The sequence below is a fragment of the Littorina saxatilis genome, linkage group LG16, assembly GCF_037325665.1.
Source record: "Littorina saxatilis isolate snail1 linkage group LG16, US_GU_Lsax_2.0, whole genome shotgun sequence".
In the NCBI taxonomy this organism is placed as follows: domain Eukaryota; kingdom Metazoa; phylum Mollusca; class Gastropoda; order Littorinimorpha; family Littorinidae; genus Littorina; species Littorina saxatilis.
Genome location: NC_090260.1, coordinates 44,590,428 through 44,617,597, shown reverse-complemented (window position 1 = coordinate 44,617,597; position 27,170 = coordinate 44,590,428). Strand labels below are relative to the sequence as shown.

The window sequence follows — 27,170 nt, the reverse complement described above, 5'->3', positions numbered from 1 at the left end:
TTCCACACTAAATTGTTTCTGAAATATTGTGTCGACTTTGTTATTCAATCCCGTTAATTACACAACTTGCTGTTACACCATGCTCTTTTCGAGACTGCCCATTGCGCCCCCGATACCTCACTGGTGTTGTCTGGATAGAGGCCAGGCTGCGTGATTTCCTCATATGGGTCTTGCGTAAATTGTGTGCTGGGGCATCTTAAGGCTGTTTACCTTGGCCGAAAGAGAATCAATGTCTGTTATTTTCGAGCTCTACGCACTGCTCAAAGCTTTGCAAAACAAATAAATTTGTTCCAATAGGCTTTTACTGGTATTTGCAGAACTGTTCTAGTGCTGACATAACAGCCAGGAATAAAATCAAGCTGACATACTGTGCACTCCACCATTACCGTATTTGTGCGGCCAGGACAGCTGACATTCCCCTCGACTTAGTGTGTAAGTTGGCATTGCAATCAACAGGTCAAAGAGGTGTTTGCCCGAGTGGCTCTCATAATGTACTGCTGTAAAGTTGTGTTTTGCAGTTCTGTGACCATGACGACAGCTTGGTGTCAAAAAGTAGTGAATTGTAGGATATCCTGATTGAACACAATGAAAAGTCTCTATAATGAATTGTCTTTCCTTTTTTCTTCTTTCCCCCCCCCCTTTTTTTTTTTTTGGGGGGGGGGGTAAATTGGCATTAAGTAAATAAACTTTAAATGTCCAGTTTGATTGTGTTATTGACTAAAAGTTGAAATAATAATACAAGGTAGGTAGTGTGTGACCCCATTTCATAGTGTCTGGATGTTGATATACGTTTTCGTGTATGTGCTTTAGTGTTTCTGTTTCTGTTAAACAAGGGGATCGTCTTGACTGTATGTATCTGTCAAACAAGGGGATGTGCTTGACTGTATGTATCTTGTAAACAAGGGGATGAGCTTGACTGTATGCATCTTGTAAACAAGGGGATGAGCTTGACTGTATGTATCTTGTAAACAAGGGGATGAGCTTGACTGTATGTATCTTGTAAACAAGGGGATGAGCTTGACTGTATGTATCTTGTAAACAAGGGGATGAGCTTGACTGTATGTATCTTGTAAACAAGGGGATGCGCTTGACTGTATGTATCTTGTAAACAAGGGGATGAGCTTGACTGTATGTATCTTGTAAACAAGGGGATGAGCTTGACTGTATGTATCTTGTAAACAAGGGGATGTGCTTGACTGTATGTATCTTGTAAACAAGGGGATGAGCTTGACTGTATGTATCTTGTAAACAAGGGGATGCGCTTGACTGTATGTATCTTGTAAACAAGGGGATGCGCTTGACTGTATGTATCTTGTAAACAAGGGGATGAGCTTGACTGTATGTATCTTGTAAACAATGGATGAGCTTGACTGTATGTATCTTGTAAACAAGGGGATGTGCTTGACTGTATGCATCTTGTAAACAAGGGGATGAGCTTGACTGTATGTATCTTGTAAACAAGGGGATGAGCTTGACTGTATGTATCTTGTAAACAAGGGGATGCGCTTGACTGTATGTATCTTGTAAACAAGGGGATGAGCTTGACTGTATGTATCTTGTAAACAATGGATGAGCTTGACTGTATGTATCTTGTAAACAAGGGGATGTGCTTGACTGTATGCATCTTGTAAACAAGGGGATGAGCTTGACTGTATGTATCTTGTAAACAAGGGGATGAGCTTGACTGTATGTATCTTGTAAACAAGGGGATGAGCTTGACTGTATGTATCTTGTAAACAAGGGGATGAGCTTGACTGTATGTATCTTGTAAACAAGGGGATGAGCTTGACTGTATGTATCTTGTAAACAAGGGGATGAGCTTGACTGTATGTATCTTGTAAACAAGGGGATGAGCTTGACTGTATGTATCTTGTAAACAAGGGGATGAGCTTGACTGTATGTATCTTGTAAACAAGGGGATGAGCTTGACTGTATGTATCTTGTAAACAAGGGGATGAGCTTGACTGTATGTATCTTGTAAACAAGGGGATGGGCTTGACTGTATGTATCTTGTAAACAAGGGGATGGGCTTGACTGTATGTATCTTGTAAACAAGGGGATGGGCTTGACTGTATGTATCTGTCAACAAGGGGATGGGCTTGACTGTATGTATCTTGTAAACAAGGGGATGGGCTTGACTGTATGTATCTTGTAAACAAGGGGATGGGCTTGACTGTATGTATCTGTCAACAAGGGGATGCGCTTGACTGTATGTATCTTGTAAACAAGGGGATGCGCTTGACTGTATGTATCTTGTAAACAATGGATGAGCTTGACTGTATGTATCTTGTAAACAAGGGGATGCTCGCCGAACTCTGATGGTGAAGACAGGAAGAAAAGCACGTACCATCCAGAGATATATGGACATTGGGATTTTGAAAGTAATTTCTGAATAACTTTCCCAATTTTGATCCAAAACAAGTCTGGCGGAAACTTTGAAGATGTGTATATTGTTTCGCAAGTCTTTCAATGCGGTGGCTCCAAACTCTTAAAAAAAATCACAAATACTTGAGAACGATAGAGTCACTCTTATCGCTTAAATGATTTTACGCGGCACAGGTTTTAATAAGATCTATTTCTGTCCCGTATTGTTACTCGGATGATATACTGATGTTGTACATTACTTTTTTTGATGGACGTTCCACTTTTACATGTTTGGTTTATACAATGTTGATACATGTGCTATTAGAGTGGGCCATTTGTTATTTATATATTAGGATAGAGCAGTGTTAGCAAAGCTTCCCGCCAATTAATGATGGTGAACTGTAATGACTTCAATAGTGTATGTCTTTTACGGTATGTTCTTTATTAACTCAACAAAATGAGATTTCATTTTGATTTTATTCCATGTGAACCATTGCTTGCGGTTCATTCCTTCAAGATGAAGTTTTATTGGCAGTTTCTCGATTGGGTGTGAAGCTTATGTGTCACGTTTGAGTTTTGATGAAGAACTTGTATTTCTCATCAAGCAAATGTACTGATTATACTGTGCAGTATGGATAGTACGGTTTAAGATGTTTGAAATCTTGTTGTTTTCCATCGCCGTTGGAGGCAAACGTATATTTTATCATTGTGTTAACCACTTGCTTGAGAACAACTGACGCTGTACAATATAAAATCATTATCGTGTGGTATGGGATTTGATCAGATTTCTGTCAGATCCGCTACATTACTTGGTAAATAACCCCCGATTTGTACATAACTTGTGTTGAGAAACTGAAGAACATAGTCTGAGATCATAGTCAGCTTCACTCCGCTTTCGTTGAGTAGGCATGCTGGGTATTTTCGTGTTTCCATAACTCACCGAACCCCGACATGGATTACAGGATCTTTTCCGTGCGCACTTGGTCTTGTGCTTGCGTGTACACACGAAGGGTGGTTAAGTCACTAGCAGGTCTGCACATAAGTTGACCTGGAAGATCGGAAACATCTCCACTCTTAACCCACCAGGCGGCAGCGACCGGGATTCGAACTCACGACCTCCCGATTAGGAGACCGACGTTTAATTACCACCCACTGCGCCCCTCCCCTTTTAACATTTACCAACAAGTATATTTAGAGAAAATCCTAATCCCAAATAAGGTATTTGGCTTAGCCACCTGTTCTTTTTTCTCTCTCTTTTTTGGTTTGTTCGTGAAATCTCAACTCCTTTTAATCACAGTAATTTTCTTCGATTTTGGCGTTGATTGTGTTGTGCTGTGTTGTGATTTATACCATGCTGGCTAATCACCTACAGTTTTATCATTGTTCGTGGACGTTGGTATGTCGGTCGGTTATTTTTTTTATTAATAATTTGTTGTTGTTGTTATTTTTGTTGTTTTTGCTGGTTGGTTATTACTTTGTATGGTAGAAACGTTCGTTGCTTTAATATTGGCACAGACCTTCCCGTGCAAGTGTTTCAACCCTCCATGTGTGATGTGTCCAGGTTTTCACACGGAACAAGGCCATCCCTCCACTTGGACTCATACCAAACATCAACCGCCTGGCTGCTTTCTGTGCAGACTGGGAATTGTGTTTGTTAATCAATTGATCAAAAAGCTACTATAGTATCAATCTGTGAAACTAATTCATCAAAAACATTTTGCACCGATGTTCGCTGTGTGTATAAGTGGAGGGAGGGTCTCACCCCATGCAGTAACCAATCACATCTCTCACCCCATGCAGTAACCAATCAGATCGTGGATAGCGAGCACAACAGTTTTGACAAGAAGGACTGTGCCTGTTACCGAGATTGTTTGCAGCTGTGTATTTTCTGGTATTCTTTTAGTCGGCATGTTGACCTTTCTGTTTATGACTGCTGTCTGAACATCAGGATTTTCACGTATTGTGAATTGACTGTGATGGTTGGAGTTGGCGAGACAACCAACACACAATGTTTCGCCTTGATTTGTGTCTGTTGGTGTCTTCTGGTCAAGTCTAGCTGTACTCAGCAAATGTGTGTTGTTAACTTTTTAAAACCCATTTTAACTTGAAGTGTGTGTGTAAGTTTGTAAATATTTTTTCTTAGTTTATGTTGTTACAAAACGTTCTTCAAACATAGACACACACACGCAGCATGCACTTTTAAAAACGCTCAAATGTATACAAAAGGGGTTTGATTTGCACAAGTACATTTCCATTTGTAACACAGCTCAACACTGCAAGACATGTACAAAGCTTTTATTGGTGTCGGGAAATGATGTGTAACTGAATTGATTATATCAATATCTTAGGATCGAGTCTGTTCCCTTTGCTGAGTTTGTAGGATTTCATTGCTCTCTCTATATAAATGGTATGCTTATATTACGCATTGTTTTTTGTTTTGTTTTTTACTTTAATTCTACATGTATGGGTGGTAGTTGTTTTCTTTCTTCAATACCAATGTACATTTCTCCAGGCTGTTACACGAGTTAAAAGCATCCTTCAACTTCCACACATACCGACAGTTAACAACACGCCTATTGCTGTGTGGAGTTACAATAGTTTGGTGAATTAAAATTGCAAATATTCATGAGTGTCAGTTACGAACATATTTTATTCACAAACAAAAAATGTCAAAATTATGGATCATGCAGTCAGGATGTTGGTGTATGTCAAGGATGCTCATATCTCGTGTAAAACCCTGAGCGGATCGATGGGAACTTACATCGTGTACTCGGTGTCATTCTCTGGATTAGAAAGGTGTACCTATTTGATCACATTCTGTGGTGTTTAATTATACCTTCTATTTGTTTGTCACAAGTGTTCAGTAGTCTTTATATCTTGTTCCTTTTGTCAGAAGCGTTCAAATATTGACTGCTTTTCTAAGTACCTTTATTCTGTTGCTGCTGTAGAGACTACATTTTGACGCATTTTCTCTATATTTGTCTAATCGGGAAAAATATACACGTGTCTGTAGAAATATATATAATGTTTAGTTTTGATTTTCATTTTTCTTGGTTGAGTGTTGAATTACTATTCAGTTTGCGCTCGACACGACGGAAAGAGTGGTTTTGTTTCATTCTAAGTGCCATTTCAATACATTTGCTTTTTCTGAAGTCACGATTGTGTTTAATAATGTTTTGACTGTGTGTGTGTGTGTGTGTGTGTGTGTGTGTGTGTGTGTGTGTGTGTGTGTGTGTGTGTTAGTGATGGACTACAAGTAGTATATTTTGCAAAAATAATATTGTGCATTTGATGTTTCAAAACACTTGCTGTAACAAAATCAGTAGAGATCTCGTCTGTAAAACGTCAGTACACATCTGTTTTGTCTCTTTCGGGATAGAGATACTATTTTTTGGGACAAACCCCTTCCCCCACTCTCTCTCTCTCTCTCTCTCTCTCTCTCTCTCTCTTTCTATGTCACACCTCGAACACACACACACACACACACACACACACACACACACACACACACACACACACACACACACACACACACACACAACAACAACAACAACAACAAGCACAGCACACACACCACAAACATAAACAACCACAACAACAGCATCATCAACAACAACCACAACAACAGCATCATCAACAACAACCACAACAAAGCACAACAACGCGATGCAGACACCACAGTATACGCATGTTAGTGCACACAAAAGACACAATTCAAAATACAGTGAACGATAGAACTAAACGAATTAGTATTTCAAAATGATTCATTAACTGCACACACAAAAACACGAATACCCAAACAAAAAGACTAGAGCACGTGACAATTTGACACACAAAGAACGCCTAACACTGAAATGGAAGGGAGAATAACACAGAAACACAACCTACCGCTCACCGCAGGAACAAAGGATGAAGTTTACACATCGGTACGTTCACCGACAATTACATGCGTTTGGTATCCCAAGGCACACACTCTTCACTATAAGCTCTAGACTACAAGTTCAAGCTTCTGCACAAACCCAGCACAAAATCCAAGATAAACTATGACGTCATATACAAAGAAGGTCACACGTCATGTCAGTTGTTTCAGAAACATAAATGGATCTTTCCATACTGATATAATCTGACTAAGTGACAATTACTATCTCTAGTCACAAAGCTACATCCGGTCAAACATGTGCCATAGAAATGTAGCAGGCGAATGTCCACAACAAAGAAAGGCGTCTGTAAAGCCTGCTTGGATATGACCACGCTCTTAGTCTCATCTGTATCTGTAGGTTACGCTGCACTTGTAGGACAAGTCATCCAGATGTCTGGCATTGATGCAGCGGAATGGGGGGGGGGGGGGTGCGCAGCTAGTTCTTTATCGTCGTCTGGCTACTGCCAGCGCCGACTTGAAACTCTCGGTCGATGCCGAGGATACAGTTACTTCATCTAATTGGTTCCAGGCCACTACAGTCTTTGGAAAAAACGAATGTCTGTATTGCTCAGTGTTACAGCGTGGCACAGTGAAGCATCTGCTATTGTTCCTGATGTAGTTGTCTACTGGGTTCGAGGTGCTAAAGTCTCTGGAAGATTGACGTGGACGAATGAGGCGTTCTGGTTTTTGAGGGATCAGGAACTTGTCAGGCGGGATTGCCGGCACCAGCCCCTCAACCACTTTGAAGAAGGAGGTTAGACGCAGGTGTTCGCGACGTTCCTGGAGGGTTGGTAGCTGAAGCTTGTGTAGGATCCCAGTGACGAAGCCAGGAGTCGTGGTTCTGTAGTCACCAGAGGTGAAGCGGGATGCGTTCCGCTGTATGCGCTCCAATCTCTCGACGTCCTGCTTAAGGTATGGGTCCCAGATGGTGGCACCATACTCTAGAAGAGGGCGGATGAGGGCAAGGTAGGTGTTGCGCCTGCAGTTTGATGGGCAGTGGCGCAGGTTGCGGCGGAGGAATCCGAGGGTGCTGTTTGCTTTCTTAGTGATGTAGTTGATGTGGGTGGACCACTTCAGGTCGTTAGAGAACTGAATGCCAAGGTAGGGGTTCGTGGGTACACTCTTGAGGATGGTGCTGTCTAGGGAATAGAGGTAGGAGGAAGGGGTTTTCCGTGCGAGAGTCATGACGTAGCATTTTGTAGCGTTGAAGCGCATGCCCCATCTCTCTGCCCAGGATTCAAGGCTCTTCAGGTCTTCCTGGAGGGCGATGTGGTCGCTGAAGTCAACGATCTCCATGTAGAGGAGGCAGTCATCTGCGAAGAGGCGCACTTGGGACTTGACTGCATCCGGGAGGTCGTTGATATGGCAAAGGAAGAGAAGAGGCCCTAACACGGTGCCTTGCGGGACTCCAGAGTCGACAGTGGTTGAGGCGGAGGTCGAGCCTTCCACAACTACCTGCATGGTACGTTGGGTGAGGAAGGTCTGGAGCCAGGCGAGGATGGAGCCGTAGATTCCGTAGCTGTTGAGTTTGTGGAGGAGACGATCGTGGGGTACCGTATCGAAGGCTTTGGAAAAATCCAAGATGGCCATGTCGACTTGGCGCCCCCGGTCGTATGAGGATAGCAGGTCTTCTGTTGTTGTCAGGAGCTGGGTCTCTGTGGAATAGCCGGATCGGAAGCCATGATTTAGATTTGTCAGAATGTTGTTGGTTTCAAGGTGGGATAGGATGTGGCGGCTAATAATGTGCTCCAGCACCTTACAGGGGACAGAAGTGAGTGAAATGGGGCGGTAGTTGGCTGGGCAGTGACGGTCGCCTTTCATCGTCTGGGAGAACATGTGGATAGTAAATAAAAACTTACAAATGTCGAATAAAGGTCGTTCGCATGAATTTTGACACACGAGTGCAGTACATTCTCAAATGATCAAATATATACAGACGCTGCCCGTAAAAACAGCTGTTCCCTGCCCGTAAAAACAGCTGTAGCCTAATTGTTCACGCACAAAATCAGTCGGTTTACTCACACTCACCACGGGCATAAATTCCTTGTCAACACTCTCCTTCAGTTCGGGGGAGGACCGGCTGCTGAGTGGTGAGTAAGTAATGCAGAATAAGTATATTGGGTTTCGTGATTTACTGTGACAGCAATATAAACGATGAGCATGAGATAGCATGGTACAGCAGACAGCACAAAGAAGAGAGTGCATACAGTCGTAAATACTACCACAGCGATACCTTTGCGGGTGTTGGCTAGCTTTACGTAGGGTAGGGGGTGCTCATTAACATTACTCCGAAAAAGAAACCTACATTAACATTCATTTCTTCAAAAAGACATTTTATAAACTGTAAACCGAAAACGGCTTGTTCTACCGTGAAACAATCACAATCCTTTTTTTTAATTTTTATTTTTTTAGATAAACCCAGTTTGAAAGTACATTATGTGACTAGTTCAAAAGAAAAGGTTCTCTGAAGTTGAAGGAAATCAACAGTTCACACTTTCAGGCTTGTGCGACGCAAAACTCCCCCGCCGATCTCTCTACACAAAGTTCGCTGGGAGGTAAAAAAAAATAAAAAATAACAGGCAATACTTTTCTCTACACCACTGCTTTCGTTTTCAACACAAACCGCCTTAGAAACGCATCCCAGACTAGGTTAATCCCCCTCCCCCTTACCCAATGCCCTACCCCCCCCCCCCCCCCAAGTTTGTATCGCTTACATTATAATCTTATTCGTGTTGACTAGAGTTTAAAAATAGCATCGCTCTTCGCTTCATTCAAGATGGCGTCCACCCCTGAAGGACTTACGTGACGACAAATCATCAGTGATTCCAACTCAAGGTAAACACACTTTTCTCGGCATAAAGAAGTACAACATTTTGCTTATGGGTGGATGGTTTGTGTCTGTGTAAAACATTTCTGTTGGCTTACGACCCAATGACAACTTAGGTATGGATATCGAGTCTGTGTGTTTTTGTTCCTTTTTCCTGGTTAAAACGTACACGTAGCATGCTCAGCATTGTGACTACGTGACTATGCTGCGTGAAACAGGTCAGTTAAACTTGAAGTCTCTGCGTGTCATCGTCTTGCTTCTCCTTGTTTCCCGAGTAAGTATACACACCCAGGCTAAGTTACAATTCTAAACATACTGCAGTGAATCCATTGTTTTGTCTACTCCGGTCTCTGCTATGAAACAAATCGCTTTGTTTTTACTGCTCTCTCTCTCTCTCTCTCTCTTTCTCTCTCTCTCTTTCTCGCTCTCTTTCTCTCTCTCACACACACACAAACACTCACACACACACACACACACATACACACACACACACACACACACACACACACACACACACACACACACACACCCGTACACATACACACACACACAGGATTGTACATTCTTTTAACGGGTCTTTTTTGTTTTAATGATTAATCAAAAATGTTTGCAAATATGTTGGTTTTTTTTAACATTTTAGGCAACATTGTATTAGACGCTGTCTATTTGTTTTTCAATTTAGGAATATCAGTAGGACGAAAGACCTAAGTTGATTCTTCTTTCTGTTCTCAGGGGAAAACTCCAGCCTGAAGTTCACTGGCGTGTTCTTCAAAGAAATCAGTGAGTGAACCGAAATAACATCACTAACATGTTTTTCAGTTGCTGACATCTTTGCTTCAAAGTCACTCTGACACTAGCTATGTGCTTTTGTCTGCCTCAATAAGACCGTCTGTAGGGGGGCCTATATATCTGTCCCTCTCCCTTAGCCATCAAGGTGTTTTGTTTATGTAGTTCAGCCCATAGAACTTGTCTTCTCAAACACATGTGGTAACTTTACACTCTCAAGCAGGAGCCGTATGTTGACACACCGTTGACTGGGCATTCAAATTCAAGTGTCTTATCTACACAGGCACACCACAAGTGCATTAGTACACAAGTTATCAACAACCATAATTTGCACTCGACGCGCTGTGATACATGCGCCCTTTGGACATTCTCCGTAAGTTGATGTTACTAAAAATAGATTTAGGAATTCTGTTCAACTGAAGTTGTTCTCTTATTGTGCAAACCGTCGCTTCCATACACCAATCACACGCTTTGGAATAAAGATGAAAGAAAGGAAAAAAAATAATGAAGGGATAACAAAAAGAAAAGAAGAGTTGGAAGGGTTAAAAAAAAAAGTGTGCGTGTTGCGCGATTTGAACCAGTTAAAACGGAATGTGTTGCCCGGCGCGCTACCGACTGCGCTAACGGGGTTAATTAAATGTCCTTCGAAGCAATTTTTGTTGTTGTGTTTGTTGTTTGTTGTTGTTTGTTGTTGTTTGTTGTTGTTTGTTGTTGTTGTTTGTTGTTTGTTGTTGTTGTTGTTTGTTTGTTTGTTTGTTTGTTTGTTTGTTTGTTTGTTTGTTGGTTGGTTGGTTGGTTGTTGTTGGTGGTGTTTTTTTTTTTTACATCGAGAGTTACTCGTGAGTTCTCGAGCATGTAGGTCCGTAATCGCCTCCTCGGTTCCCGAGCCGCTCCCTTCGTAATTGGTGTGCCCTACGTTCTATCGACCTCACTGTTCCAGTTGCCTTTACTTGATGACTGCCCCTTTTCTTCTGTTTACTTTCTTTGTTGAAAGGCAAAATCAAATAGCACTGACATCCAGCATGAACAACATAATGTTTTCCCTTCTAACACTGAAACGCATTGACCAATCACAGAAGGACTTTTATACACGGATTTCCCTGCAGATTTGAAATATTTGACAGCTACTAGCAACCGGCTGCAAGCAGACAACGATGAGCGTTGAAAGCTTGTTAGATTATATGCTTTTAGGAATACCTATTGTGAACACCCGCCGTGGAATTGGAATCCGGGTTGAGTAATTTGTGCTTTCAATACTGAGATCGTGTTACTGAAGTTGACTAGACTTCAGCGACTCGCCCATTGTTGGATGGTTTCCAGCTTGTGTCGTCGTAAATAACTTAGACCTGAAAGAGAGGGCGAGTCCGATTTGAGGTTGAGATACAGCGAAGTAAGTTGTAACACGGGGCAAGCTGTAAGCGAGGGGATAACGCCGGTTGGAATTGCACCCGGGAAATCTGTTTTGGGACAGGTATACTGCCTGCAATAAAAATTAAAAAAACCCATGAACACATAAACTATCTCAAAGAAAATACACGTTTATAGTCCGACTGAAGGGCCAGTGTTGGACTATTTTATTTCTTGAAAATCAAGCAACATAGTATGGTGTTTAAGAAGAGAAGTTGTTGAAGATGATTGGCACTATCCTGTGCTAAAAGAGTTAAGTGCTGATTGTAAAGCAGGGGATGTGCATGCGTTTGCTAAGTTACAGGTTTGATTTTCTAAATTAAGGGTTTATTATCAGCTTTGACGAATATGTACTCATTGGCACTAAATGAACTGCCAAGACGAACGGAATTCCGGACTCTTGACGCAGGATAAAGCATTTTCGAGCAAATCTTGCAAGGTACAGTGAATGTGTCCCTCGGTTGAACTTTGTAAGGTCCCATCAGTTCAGTCGCATACACACTTTCCCAAATGGCTCCTCAGACAGTAAGTACACCCTTTTAAATGGATTGTACAAGAAATTTGGTTGATTAAAATCAACAGGGGTCGAAGCCTTGTTATAATAAAAGAAGCAGTGAAGTACGGATACATGTGAAAGTAAGCAGTTGTCCCTCGAATGTTCTTCATGAACATGTAAAAGCTGTCATGCAAAGATGAAGTGGTATTAATATTATTAGTATCCTTTGCACAAAATTCTGCTTTGTCTTCCAGTTGCAAATGGAGATCGGATTGTCATGTAGAATGATGCATCTTGTCTGAGAAGTAACTTGTCATATGCTTCTGCTGACTGAAGCAAATAGGGGCCTACATCATATCTTTTCTGAACCGAGAGTCTACATTGTAAAGTCTGTTTCGCAAGTACACGTACATTAAAAGCCATATTTTTCTGTCTCTTGCATGTCACTGAATCCATTTCTGCCCTCAGCAAAAAGCCATGAAAATGCCATTTCCTCTCCATTTTCAATCTCGTATAATTATATTCACAGGGCTATGTTTAGACCTCTGGACATACAACATAGGTGAAGTGTGTGTAACTCGTTCAAGGCTTGACTGAGATGCAGAGTTATCAGCAGGAACCATAACTTCATGTTGTGTTTCTTTAAAGTTTTGTTCAAAATCCCAACAAACACTATCACCATGTGACTTGCTTAGCTTTGATCCAGCGTTGTGCAAGTCCAAGTCTGCGTAGATTGGATTATTGGCTTTTAACCACTTAAAAGCGAATAGAATGTTATCAGGTGAAACTTTATGTTTGGAAATAACTCTAGTATGTCCATTTTCATAACAGATAGATACGTGTTCGGTTTCAGTTTGATGCAGAGGAAGTTGGTTAAGAATGTCCGACACATTCACAGGTAAATGCAAAACACTGCCACGCTCACAAAACTGACCACCTGGCAGTCAGGAAAATCTGAAGTTTGCAACTTGAATTAACTTTTTTTCAGAAAATGTGAGACATTTGAGAACCTCTGGAATAGGATCAAGTGTTATTTATATGAAAACTTGCATGCATTGTCCCCGCTTTTGACAGGTGTGAATGACATGTTGGGCACGAGACAGCATTTTTGTCAAGTCCCAAATTTTGCCTGAATGTATCCATACTATATTTGCTTTTCCACGAGTAACATTGTTTTTCAAACAAAAATCTGTGACAGGAGTGGCAATGGAAAGATGGCCTTTGTCTGATAGCAACTTCATAGTGATAGTTATGTGTGCGGGCGTGCGTGAGCGTGTGTGTGACTGAGATTGCAAGCGATGTTTGGAAGGGCGTGTATGGATTGATTGATTGTACTCTGGCCAAAACATGTCCCTAGTGTACTGCACATGGTTGAAATAAAGTCTTATGTCTTATGCAGAGGGGAAGTGAGGAAGCTGTCCTCTTCGTTTGTTTTAACTTCACAACTATTTGCTACTTGATCCAGATAAAAAAATAATGCATAGTTCATTTGGAATATCACTATTTCAAGAGAGAAATTGGCTGCTTTCGACTTGATTCGATTTACTTTGCGTATCGGCTGCAGAGAAAAGTGAGAATGTTCCCGATGTCACACACACATATGCGCACACACATATGCGCAGTCTGTCATCCACAAACTCACAGAATTTTCTCTCTCTCAAACTGTAAAAAGGTACAAATCACAATAAATGAAGTTTATACGTTTCTTGAACAAAACAAAGCACTCAAAACTCACATTTACACATCAAATAACCCCAATCCCTTGCCAAAGATAATTAACGTTTACACTCTAATTACTCTCATTCACTCACATCAAATCTCTACCTAGCAAACACACCCTCTTGCTATCACTCCATCATACACTGAAATTACACTTCCTGCATGAGTTATTTTTAGGGGACGGATTTAGCGGAAGAGTTACCGTCCAGCAGGTCTGACAGTGACTTGAAGTGAAGCGAGATCCTGGGTGTAGATGCAGATGCCCCGAAGACGAATGACGTCACGAGCGCAGAATGAGTTCCTGGCGAAGTGAGTCCATAGCAGCCCTCAGCTGTGGAACGAGTTCCATGCGAAGCGAGTCCATAGCAGCCCTCAACAGTAGAATGGCTTAGCTTGACTGGGCTGGCGGATCATCTCCATCACTCCTCGGCAAGAAAACCGCAACCTGAAATGGTTGCATTGCTCTTAGTCCATGGTTAACTCACATCGCTTATCCGTTCCCATATATCAAACCCAATGCAGGAAAGAATGGACAAAGCCTCTATGACTCTCACACACTCGCACAAATACTTCATATGTTATGACCGTTCTACCAATTCATTACATGTTTAATAATTGGCAGAAGTTATCCAAACATGTAACACGAAAATAGCTTTCCGTCTTTTTACATACACAAGTTATCATAATGCACAGACCATATTCAAAATTGATAACTAACATAACTAATAAAACTAACCTTCTTTAAACGAAATACCTGACTGACTAGCCTGAACATATAAGAAACGCACAGACACGAAACAACAAACATGTACCACGCAAACAGCCTAAACTACACCGAAAACAATAGAAAAGTATTACGCACCACATCCTGGTTGCATGAAAGCATACACGAAATTCCCCTGTCAAATGAAGACAGCTCCCTTTTGCTCTATGAAAGCAAAAGTAACGTTCAAATGAAGAACAGATTCCAGTCTGGAACGCAGACTTCTAGCCCTGTAAACGGCTACGGCAAGAATGAATAAAACTGACACACAACTGAATTTACTGCTCACTACAGCACACCTGAGATACACCCGTTTCACTAGAATTTAGAGAAAACCGTGCCGCGCGAAAACTACGAGTGCTAGCTGTCTCACCTGGCAGGTAAACGACAGCACAAAGAACAGGCGCTTGCAATGATTGCATATAATACGAAATAATTACAGCTGCTTGTGACACCCGACTAATGCCGGGTTGCAAGTCTTCGTTTGTTGTGTTGTTTACACTTTCCACTGTTGCCAGTACCACTGACTTCAGGCGAAACAGAAGATTGTGAAACATGCACCTAGAAATAGGATACGTGTACCGATCGACGCAACCTCCTGTGACTGTTGTAGTGTGTGTCGGAGCAGTGTAGCACATAGATTCGTCTGTTTAATTGAGGCACTGAAAAGGTTTGGACAAGCAATCTTCGACGAAGGCCGGACTTGGGAACGAATCGCTTTGGTGGATTGGTCAGTCTGCCGCATGTTGTGGGGCCCCTTACTTTTTGAAAGAGACACTGTCGTGTTTTTTTTCTCCAAACCTTCTCGAGTGCACTGCCGTTCTCACGAGATCAGTTACTTCTGTTTTGTGATGAAACAGAAAAGCCTGTTGTGAAAATGCACAAATTAGGAGGTAACAAGAGGCGAAGCCTTCAAGGCTCACGTAAGAAATCGACAAACAGTAACCGTGACACAAACTCAATCACTCCGTCACACATACACACACAGCATAGACACAGTAAGCATAGGTGATGGTGCATAGGTGATACACACTTTAACTACATACGTGCCGACGAAATGTTGATGATTGCTTCAATACTTTGAAGCTGTTGCTTGGATAATAACCAGGTAAAATTAGTATTTCGGTGTTCAGTCAAATGTTAAAGTTTCTACCACAGACATACACACACACACATACATACATACGCACGCACGCACGCACGCACAGACAGACAAAAGTTAGCATCGCATAGGCTACACTTACGTGAGCCAAAAACGAAAAAACCCAAAAGTAACTGATCTCATGAGAACGGCAAACAACGACACAGTCATGTTCACCGCTCTCACCACATTGAAGAAGAGGAGTCGTCCTCGACCCCTCAATGACCGTGTCATGCTCAGATGCTGAGTTTGAAAGAGCAGCCAGGGAATAAAAGTCCACAAATTAATCAGACCCCACAACAACACCAACGACGATACACCACCAACATCACCACCTGAAGTGTTGTCTGGCTTTACGCTTAACCTCAGCGGCACCTATTCGACGCACTTTCCACACGGAAACATCTCGATGGTTCAAGATGATGTAGTCCACAGTACATTATCACAACTCCGAGACACACTGACATGCACGGAACAATGGTGCAAACTGCAATCCGCACGCCTTCGTTTTGCAGTAATCGGCACTCAATTGCCTTGTTTTACGGAGGGATTTTACAGCTGGATTGAGACTCGTTTAAACTTTAACAGATCTCTTTAAATCTCCGAACATTATTTTACAGACAAATGGAGCATTCTGCTCAGAGGGGTGATTCTGGCCCGATGACGTCAGAGGGAAATGCAGATGCCTCTGTTGATGACACTTCCGTTCACGTTAATGGCGCATCAGCTGACACACCTCTGACGTCACCGTCACCTGCTGGGAATGATGACAACCCTACTTCCGACATACCGGTCAACAATTCTGGTAAGTCGGCTGTGACCAGATAGGCGCTTATATTCATGTGTGTAGAGAGTGAAACGAGCTATCTGGCCTCCTGTTCTCAGCTTGTGAATTCAAATGCATTATTACATCCAGTCAAGAATCGACTAAAAGTTTTAGCGACTGCGCAGGGGAAGTGTGTTTGTGTGTGTGTGTGTGTGTGCAATAAGCAGTTGTCAAAAACTACACAACAGGAGGAAATTTGCGTGTGCCGTTTTTCTTTGTTGTTGTTGATAACGATGTTTGATGCCGTCATTTTTGTGTTTTAAAAGTAATTATGCGGCATTGCGTATTTTTGTCGCTATTTCCCCGAAATGGTAACCAAGTAGTCATTGGTTTGGTCCGGACTATGTGATTGCATTTATATTTCAGCTTGGTATATCAAACATGGTTTATGAAATGTTCATTTAGAGTTTGGCGACTTTTCAAAACAATTGAAATTGAACCGCAAAGGTGATATTGTTGTATTCCTAATGACCCGATAAATAAATAAAATTAAAAAAATACAGTTTTGTAGTGTTTAATTGAAAATGTGTTTAAAAAAAATTTTTAATATGAAAATTGTCCTATACATCATTGACTTGTATCCCCTTTCTCAGTTTTTGAATAGTTTTGTTTGATGACGTCATTGTTGCGTTTTACTGAATTCGTCAATGAAATTGTCACTCAAAATTATGCACTCTCTTTTTTTTTTAAACAAGACTTATAACATTAATACACCTGCATGCCTTATTATTTTCTCGTTCGAAAATGATATAGTTTTACAGTGCTTGACATTGAAAATATGCTCAAATTAAAATTTGAGAAATTCGTTGAATTAAAATCATGCATTCATTTTCAGCTGTAGTACACTTGCAGACCAGGGATGCTTATAAGAATTTAATTTCGAGTTTAGAACACACACATGACGTAAACAAAAATCATCATGTCACCTTAGACGTTCTTTTTCTAGCATGATACAACTTTAGCCTCCAGGTTTTCTCTCTCTCTCTCTCTCTCTCTCTCTCTCTCTCTCTCTCTCTCTCTCTCTCTCTCTCTCTCTCTCTCTCTCTCTCTTTATCTCTCTCTCTCTCTCTCCCTCTCTCTCTCTCTCTCTCTCTCTCTCTTTATCTCTCTCTCTCTCTCTCTCTCTCTCTCTCTCTCTCTCTCTCTCTCTCTCTCTCTCTATCTCTCTCTCTCCCTCCCCCCCTCTCTCTCTCTCATGACACACAAGAACTTACTTTTTGTTCACAAAGAAATCATTAGAAATCAATAGTTTCAATTACGGCTTAATCAAACAAATTACAACAGTAGTATTAAGTCCCTTGCTATAGATTTGGGAAATTAAGAGACAGACGGAAAATGTTTTAGTTTTTCATTCACACATTTAAGAAAGACACTCTTTGTCCCATTGATCTCCCTGACTCTGTCTTGCTCTTTGTCTCCTGCGTCTCTTGAGTAAAGAGCCGTTTGGTGGAAAAAACCGCATGCCCGACAAAAGATTTGTTTCAACTGAAACTTATCATGTCGCCTACGCACATCAAGCGGAACAACTGATGATTGTCTGCCAATATAACCGTGCTTTCTAAGCTGATCAGTTGAAAGCACAATCAACATGACCCTGCTACAACCTTTTTATTAATCAACTACAGCATTTTTTAATCACAACAAACCCCGACCGACTGTGTGTGATCGCCCGACGAAGGGACTTGTACAACTTGGCCTGTCCTGACGGTGTCATGCCTGTCATTCTGGAGACATTCTCCGACTCTGCAAGCAAACGAATGCCCCACAAGATCGCGATTTCAGACCAATTGTGAGTCTGAACTCAGTTCGAGGCTGGGTGACACCATGACGTCACTCGTCGGTCAGCGCACTGGCTCTCTCGCAGAACAAAGGATCGACATTTATTTCGCCAAATTAAAGACAATCTTGAATGACCACTCCCACAAAGATTGCAACACTACAAAAACACAACAACTAACAAACGCAAACTTATACTCAACACTGGAAATCCGCGGCCCAGACGCAGAAAAAAATCAATAAATGTCAGAGTTGGTTCAAAGCGTTGACTGTTGTTGTGTAGAGGAAGGTAGGGACTTTGCATTATGGGTATTTCTATAATGAAAATAATATGGATCGCTACGAAACGAAGCTTTCTTGACACGCAACAAAAAAATGCCTAACCATTTCTCCACATAAATTCTATTTTGTTGTAAATGCTCCATGATTTATTGTCATTCACACACTCTCTTTAACAGGCAATGTGACAGCGAATGCTCCTGGTGACGTGAAGGGTGATTTCATCGTGGCCAGTCACATGACTCACCAAGACCACAGACACATCACCCATGACAACCAGCGACGCTACGACCACAGACAGTACTCCACCATAAACAGTGGCAGCGTCATACATCACAACTACGCAGGAGCAGTGATTCAAAACATACAATTGCATCTACCAGAAAAACGCGGTAAGCAGTAAGGGTCTAAACATGTGTTCAAAAGTCTCTTTCTGTTTGAAGGTTTTGCTCTTGCTCTTACCTCTCAGACACCACTGCTCGTTGGATACAGCTGACAAGCAGTCATTCTGATTTGTCTGTAGGGGAGACCGGGGCACCTTGGGTCACTTTTTAACATTTTCCTTCTTACTCACAAATGAATGGACACAGAAGACCAAAATGCAGTTGATCACAAACTTTAATCACTCAGTAATACAAAGAACAAACAAATGAGTGTATAAAGCGAGCACTTTTGGCACATTCTATGTTCAAAATCACAACCCTGAATGACTCAACCTGCCCCGAGGCTGGGCCAGTTTGGGTCATAGTCTGGGGCAACTTGGGTCATCTGTGATATAAAGTCAAGAATCATAACTGTCAATCCAAAAACAGTGTACATTTTGTTCTTTACTGTCTACAGACAGTATCTATTTATCTAAAGATAACAATACAAATACACTGGAACTATTCAGTTTTTATCTGGGTAATATTTACTAACCCGCTTTGGAAAGTCCGTCAACTCAATTAATGAGCAAACGACAAAACAATGGTCTTAATGACTTGTCATACTGCGCACATACTGCACCAAACAAATTCATCCTTAGTAAGTATGAATAACTAAACATACATTAGCCTGCAATTATATTCACCAGACAAATGTTAGAATAAAACAGTGTCAAACAGACAGCTCTCTCTCTTTGTATCACTTTGTGTGTATTTGTGTGTGTGTGTCAGTGATCAAAGGTGCCCGACCCAACCTGCCCCGAACTGGCTTTTACACAGAATATATTTCATGTACGGTTAAAAAAAGAGTTCAAATTGCATCGTCTGTCGAGCAGTCATGGTAGAAATCCTGGCCAGGTATGCGTGTACTTCATACACGTTGACCATACCGGGAACATGCGTCTTTGTTATTGCGAATATGAAAAGGATATTCAGCAACTATCTGCAGAATATGGCCCAATGATCGGAATAGAGCTGTGTGAGCCTATTCAATCACAACCCCCAATTCCCCCCACGTGTCTATCAGAATAGCAATATAACATGAGGATATCACCAATAGTCTAGCCAAGACTTAAAAAAAACCAGACACTAAGCTGTGACCATATCAAAGAATGACATCATAGCTTGATGACCTCAAGGCTTATTTTGTTGTTAGCTGGATTTTCAGGGGTGAAAATCTTCTCTAGCAAACATTTTCATGCTGTGACTCTGAAATTTGATTAAAACAAGCCAAATTTGGTCATGTATGCTGATTATTAACACCTACAATTGTGTAAAATTTGCTCCCAAAATAACCGAGAAATTACAAGGTAAAGTTTTTACGAACATGACCACACTGTGACCCCAAAATGGGACGGGGGTCAACCAAACTAGGGTCATGTTGGCTGATTAATAAACCATTGCAGTGTTCAAGGTTTCAAAGCTCTAGCTTTAAAAAACCGCTTGAAATGACGTCAATGTTAAGTTATCATGAATTGATCATGTCGGGAGATTATCAAACCCTAGAAGTGTGAAAGGTTTCAAAGCTTTAGCTTCAAAATCGTCCCAGATCACCTCAACGTTAAGCTTTTATGAAACGAACAAGACCCCGCTGTGACTCCAAATGTTGACGAGGGTCAACTAAACTGGAGTCACTTCATGAGATCATGAAACCCTAAAAGTGTGCACAGTTTCAGAGGTCTAGTTTAAAAAAACATCCGAGATAACCTCAACGTTAAGTTTTTTTGTCCTCGGACAGACGGACACATATGAATCCTAATACTCACAAATTACTCGGTTGAGTCAAAAATTCACATGTTTTGAATGTAGGGATTTAACTGTCCCATCAGAGTATTTCCGGCGAGATTTGAGGAAGAAGTTCATTTGACTAACGAGCGCAATAGGTTAGAGGTGAAGATGTTGGCCTTCCCTATTGAAGGCTCAGGGTTCGAATCTGTCTGGTGAGTTAAGGTTGGAGATTTTTCCTATCTCTCACGTCAACTTATGCGCAGGCCCGTTAGTGCCTCATATCGACCTTTGTATTAACACGCAAGCACAAGACCAAGGACGCACTGAAAAGATCTTGCAATCCATGTCAGATGCGGTTGGTTATAGAAACAAAGGAAAAAGAAGTATTGTCAGGGGAAAATGGTCATCTACGTAAAAGCCCACTCGTGCAAAACGCGAGTGGACGTGGGAGTTGTACTCCATGAACACAGAAGACGAAGAAGAAAAAGAAGAATTTTTACCACAATTTTATTTTGTTCGAATTCGACTTAATATGTATGCTGGCTTGAAAACATCAACTGATGCAAATTGTGCAATGGTAGCCATTGTCCTTGCATTGAGTTTCATACTACCAACATTATAACCGGTGTTGGGAAAACGAATGCATGTTGGATTTGATTACACACATTTAGTATGATAGCAAAAAACAAAGCTTATGTTTCTAAGAAAAACAACAAATTGGTTGATCTTTTCAGAACCTGATTTGGTGATGCAGCTAATTAGCGCAATCAAGAGCAGCGGTCATCTCTCACTGATGCCTCCGTCCATACCTGACACTTCATCACACATGGCAGGCAGTGGTAGACATGGGATCCTCGATGAGGAAAAGCACCATACTGTTGTACATGAATCAAATACTGAAGAAACTGCTGCAACAGGTACAGGAGATGATGGGAAGAACAGTGACAGCAGCAAGGGAACAACCCTGTCTGCTCAACAAAATCAACATTCTTTGTCCAGTAATCAAGCTAAAGATGATAAAGTGACGTCTCTCATCTCAGCCAGTCGCCATGGGGACATTGGAACTGTTAAGAGACTTGTGAGTCCCCTTGACGTCAACAGTGTGGACAGTTCTGGCAACACAGCTCTCCACATGGCCGCCACACACGGTCATGCTGACCTGGCTTTGTTTTTAATTAGCAGGGGAGCACAGGTAGATGTTGAGGACAGGGAAGGGTTGACAGCTTTACACCTTGCTGCTCGTTATGGTCACACTCAGGTAGCTGCGTGTCTGGTAGAGAAGGGGGCTGGGCTGGATGTGGAGACTGGGCGACATGGGTGGACACCGCTATACGTAGCTTGTCATTATAACCAGTTAGCCACTGTTGATTTTCTCATCAAACTCGGTGCGCAGGTCAATACAAAAGACCACTCAGGCATGACGCCCCTGCATGGAGCAAGTCTTGACGGTCACGCTAAGATTTGTGGTCAGCTGATTCGTCACAGTGCTGACGTCAATGCTGTGACTGAACAGGGAGAGACATCCGCTCACTTGGCATGTCGGAAAGGACATCACTGTGTTCTTTCTGTCCTGCTAAATCATGGCGCAAGTCTGCCTATAAAAAATATCATTGGTTGGAACGAACTGCACTGCGCAAGTGTTCACGGCTATGCAGAGGTGGTAAACACTCTATTGAAGTATGGTGCTACTATTAACAAAGCAAACCAACAGGGTCTCACAGCACTGCACTATGCCAGTCTTCATGGACATGTAGAGGCTTTGAACACTCTGCTGAAGCATAATGCTGACATCAACACAACAGACACAGAGGGTGGCACAGCACTGCACTGTGCGAGTCAAAATGGCCATGTAGAGGTGGTAAACACTCTGTTAAAGCATGGTGCTGCCATCAACACAACAACACAGGGTTTCACAGCACTGCACATAGCGAGTCGAAATGGCCATGTAGAGGTGGTGAACACTCTGTTGAAGCATGGTGCTGACATCAACACAACAGACACACAAGGTGTCACAGCACTGCACTTTGCGAGTCAAGAAGGTCATGTTGAGGTGGTGAACACTCTGTTGAAGCATGGTGCTGACATCAATACAACAATCACACAGGGTTTCACAGCACTGCACATAGCAAGTCAAAATGGTCATATAGAGGTGGTGAACACTCTGTTGAAACATGGTTCTGAAATCAATACAACAACCACACAGGGTGACACATCACTGTACATAGCAAGTCAAAATGGCTATGTAGAGGTGGTGAACACTCTATTGAAGTATGGTGCTGATATTAACGAAGCGAACCAACAAGGTGTCACAGCACTGCACTATGCGAGTATTCAGGGCTACGTAGAGGTGGTGAACGTTTTGTTGAAGCATGGTGCTGACATCAACACACCAGACACACAGGGTGTCACAGCACTGCACTGTGCGAGTCAAAGGGGCCATGTAGAGGTGGTGAACACTCTGTTGAAGCATGGTGCTGACATCAACATAACAACCACACATGGTTTCCCACCACTGCTCATATCAAGTCGAAAAGGCAATGCAGAAGTTGTGAACACTCTGTTGAAGCATGGTTCTGATATGAACACAACGGACACACAGGGTGTTACAGCACTGCACTTCGCGAGTCTTGAGGGCCACGTAGAGGTGGTGAACACTCTGTTGAAGCATGGTGCTAACATCAACAAAACAGACACACAGGGTGTCACAGCACTGCACTGTGCGAGTCTTGAGGGCCACGTAGAGGTGGTGGACACTCTGTTGAAGCATGGTGCTGACATCAACACAACAAACACACAGGGTGTCGCAGCACTGCACTGTGCGAGTCTTCAGGGCCACGTAGAGGTGGTGAACACTCTGTTGAAGCATGGTGCTGACATCTACACAACAGACACACAAGGTATCATAGCACTGCACTGTGCGAGTCAAAATGGCTATGTAGAGGTGGTGAACACTCTTTTGAAGCATGGTGCTGACATCAACACAACATCACAGGGTTTCACAGCACTGCACATAGCAAGTCAAAATGGCCATGTAGAGGTAGTGAACTCTCTGTTGAAGCATGGTGCTGACATCAACACAACATCACAGGGTTTCACAGCACTGCACATAGCAAGTCAAAATGGCCATGTAGAGGTAGTGAACTCTCTGTTGAAGCATGGTGCTGACATCAACACAACATCACAGGGTTTCACAGCACTGCACAAAGCGTGTCAAAATGGCCATATAGAGGTGGTAAACACTCTGTTGAAGCATGGTGCTGACATCAACACAACAACCACACATGCTTTGACTGCTCTACACTGTGCGAGTCAAAAGGGCCATGTAGAGGTGGTGAACACTCTGTTGAAGCATGGTGCTGACATCAATACAAACGGCACACATGGTGCCGCAGCATTGCACTATGCGAGTCAAAATGGCCATGTAGAGGTGGTGAACAACCTGTTGAATCATGGTGCCGACATCAACACAACAACCTCACAAGGTTTCACACCACTGCACATAGCGAGTCAAAATGGACATGTAGAGGTGGTGAACACTCTGTTTAAGCATGGTGCTGAAGTCAATGCAACACAGGGTTTCACAGCTCTGCACATAGCGAGTCAAGAGGGCCATGAAGAGGTGGTGAACACTCTGTTTAAGCATGGTGCTGAAGTCAATGCAACACAGGGTTTCACCGCACTGCACATAGCGAGTCAAGAGGGCCATGAAGAGGTTGTGAATACTCTGTTTAAGCATGGTGCTGAAGTCAATACAACAGACACAGAGGGTTTCACAGCACTGCACTATGCGAGTCCAAATGGCAATGTCGATGTATTAAACACTCTGTTGAAGAATGGTGCTGACATTAACACAACGACCACAAATGGTGCAACAGCACTGCACATAGCGAGTCAACATTGCCATGTAGAGGCGGTGAACGCTTTGTTGAAGCATGGTTCCGACATCAACACAACAGACTCACTGGGTTTCACAGCACTGCACATAGCGAGTGAACATGGCCATGTTGAGGTGGTGAACGCTTTGTTGAAGCATGGTTCTGACATTAACACAAGAAATTCAGTGGGTTTCACTCCACTGCACTTTGCAAGTCATCAGGGCCATGTAGAGGTGGTGAACGTTTTGTTGAAGCATGGTGCTGACTTTAGCACAACAAGCACACTGGGTGTAACAGCACTGCAATGGGCGAGTCATGATGGCCATGCAGAGGTGGTGAACACTCTGTTGAAGCATGGTGCTGACATTAACACAACAGACTCACAGGGTTTCACAACACTGCACTATGCGAGTATTCAGGGCCATGTAGAGGTGGTGAACGTTTTCTTGAAGCATGGTGCTGACTTGAGCACAACAAGCACACATGGTGTCACAGCACTGCACGATGCCAGTCTTCAGGGCCACAGAGAGGTGGTGAAAACTCTGCTGAAGCATTATGCTGACGTAAACACAAAAATCACACAGGGTGTCACGGCACTGTACATAGCGAATCAAAATGTCGATGTAGTATCGGTGAACACTCTGTTGAAGCATGGTGCTGACATCTACACAACAGACACACGGGGTTTCACAGCACTGCACTGTGCAAGTCTTCGGGGCCATGTAGAGGTGGTGAACGTTTTGTTGAAGCATGGTGCGGACGTCACCACAACAACTACAAAGGATGTCACAGCACTGCACAATGCGAGTCTTCAGGGCCATGTAGAGGTGGTTAATGCTCTGCTGAAGCATGGTACAGACATTAACACAGCAACCACACAGGGTGCCACAGCACTGCACGCTGCGAGCCTTAATGGCCACGTGAAGGTGGTGATTATTCTGTTAAAGCATGAAGCTGACATCACCATGACAACTGCTAAAGGTTTCACAGCCCTGCACTGTGCCAGTCAAGAGGGCCATGTAGAGGTGGTGATCATTCTGTTAAAGCATGAAGCTGACATCACCATGCAAACCGCAACAGGTTTTACAGCCCTGCACTGTGCGAGTCGAACAGGTCATGTAGAGGTGGTGAACACTCTGTTGAAGCATGGTGCCGACATCTCAGTGACCACCAGAAAAGGCAACACAGCACTTAGCTTAGCAAGGCGAAAGGGGCATAAAGAAGTAGTGAACACTCTCGAACAGCATGGCGCCACTGAATAGTGGTCTACGCTTACAAAACACGAAGGTTCGTGGGAACACGAAGGCACGCTGCGTGTCATTAACTAGGCCATTTGAGGTCTGTTGAAGCATGAGTTTAGTTACACATGGTCCTGCTTCACAGCAATCAAAAGCTCCGTCGACTTAAACGTCTTTTGCGTGAGGCTACATACAACTGCACATAATAATTCCAGGTTTGTTTCCACAGATAAGTGTGTTCGCTTACACAATTCCATGCAGAATGAAGAGAGAGATCGTCATTCAAACGCTTGTATGCTTTTGTTATTTGTGTCTGCATGGCCTTTTCTTCGTATTTTCCGAAGATCAGTTCCCTTTGCACACTTGACGCCTAGTTTATGGACAGAGAGGTCAATTGTTTCTGGTTTTGTTGTCGATTTAAATTGCCCAACTTTTTGTTACACCATAATCTTTTTGAGACTACTCTTTGCATCCCCGAAACCTCACTGGTATTGTAAGGATAGAAGCCAGACTGCCTCATTTCCTCACACGGGTCTTGCATAAGTGTTATACTGGGGCATCTTTTCGGGCTCTCATAATGTTCTGCTGAAAAGTTGTCTTTCGCAGTTCTGCACTGTTTTGCGACCATGACGGTAGCTTTATGTCCGAAAGCTGTGAATAAAAAAAAAATCAAGTTTAACCTATTTAAACCCCGAAAAGTCTCCAACATCATTTATGTTTGGGTAAGTCCACACTAAGTATGTGAAAAGAAAAAAAGTATGTGAACTTTAAATGTTTGAACGATTAAATGATTGTGTTATGGATTAAAAGTTGAAATGATAATAGAAGGTATGTAGTCAGTGATCCCATTTCATAGTGTCTGAATGTTGATGCAAGTTCTCCTGTATGTGCTTGACTGTATGTATCTTTTAAACAAGGGGATGCTCGCCGAACTTGAATGACAAATACAGGATTGAAAATTACCATCCGGAGATCTGGAATTCGGGATTTTGAAAATGGTTTCGTGTTAACTTTCCTTATTTTGGCCCCAAGAAAAGTCTGGCAGAATTTTTTGAAGATGTGTAGTTTGTTTTGCGTGTCTTTGCATACAGTGACTCAACATTGTGTCACAAATCACAAATACTCCGATAGTTTTGTCCCCTGGACCTCTACAGGCGTGTTTCCCCTTGACCCCCGTTAGGGACCTCGCTGCCCTCTGCACTCCTGTCTTTTTTATTTTATGATGATTTGCTATTTTTATCAATGTTCCGCCTTGTAAAGAGCACTGGTAATTGTGAAGTAGGCTTGTGTCTGTACAAACCAATGTGAACCAGAGAACAGAACGAAGGGAAGGAGAGTGAAGAGGTTGAAGGTCATTGGAGTACTTGTGGACAGAAGCAAGTACATTTGTTGTACTGGTCATCTACCAGCCGTACTGTACTTTTTATACTGTATAGTGTGGAAATAATTCCACAACAGTTATTATTTCATTTGTATTCTTTTCTTTGAAAATGTGTTCGGTCATTATGTAATGATGTCATGCCTTGCAAAACAGATACCATTTTCTACGAATCATTCCCATTTGGAGCTAGATTTGATGAGATTTTGTCAGACGTTACTTGAAT

The 27,170-nt window shown here is 42.4% G+C and overlaps 1 protein-coding gene and 1 long non-coding RNA gene across 2 annotated transcripts in view; one reads left to right on the top strand and one right to left on the bottom strand.

The window, feature by feature from the left end:
• Window positions 1-27,170, top strand: part of LOC138950027 (uncharacterized) — an 85,078-nt gene that overhangs the window by 35,476 nt on the left and 22,432 nt on the right. The window contains exons 7-13 of the mRNA XM_070321813.1: window positions 6,903-7,037; window positions 7,518-7,648; window positions 8,348-8,373; window positions 9,843-9,890; window positions 16,043-16,227; window positions 18,483-18,695; window positions 21,188-25,589. Of these exons, the coding sequence (XP_070177914.1) occupies window positions 6,903-7,037; window positions 7,518-7,648; window positions 8,348-8,373; window positions 9,843-9,890; window positions 16,043-16,227; window positions 18,483-18,695; window positions 21,188-25,589 (5,140 nt within the window). The remainder of the gene's footprint in view (window positions 1-6,902; window positions 7,038-7,517; window positions 7,649-8,347; window positions 8,374-9,842; window positions 9,891-16,042; window positions 16,228-18,482; window positions 18,696-21,187; window positions 25,590-27,170) is intronic.
• On the bottom strand, window positions 13,489-15,119 carry LOC138951109 (uncharacterized). Its single transcript, XR_011450990.1, has 2 exons — window positions 14,381-15,119; window positions 13,489-13,963 (listed from the first exon to the last, which is right to left on the bottom strand). It is a non-coding gene; the product is annotated as an uncharacterized lncRNA (long non-coding RNA).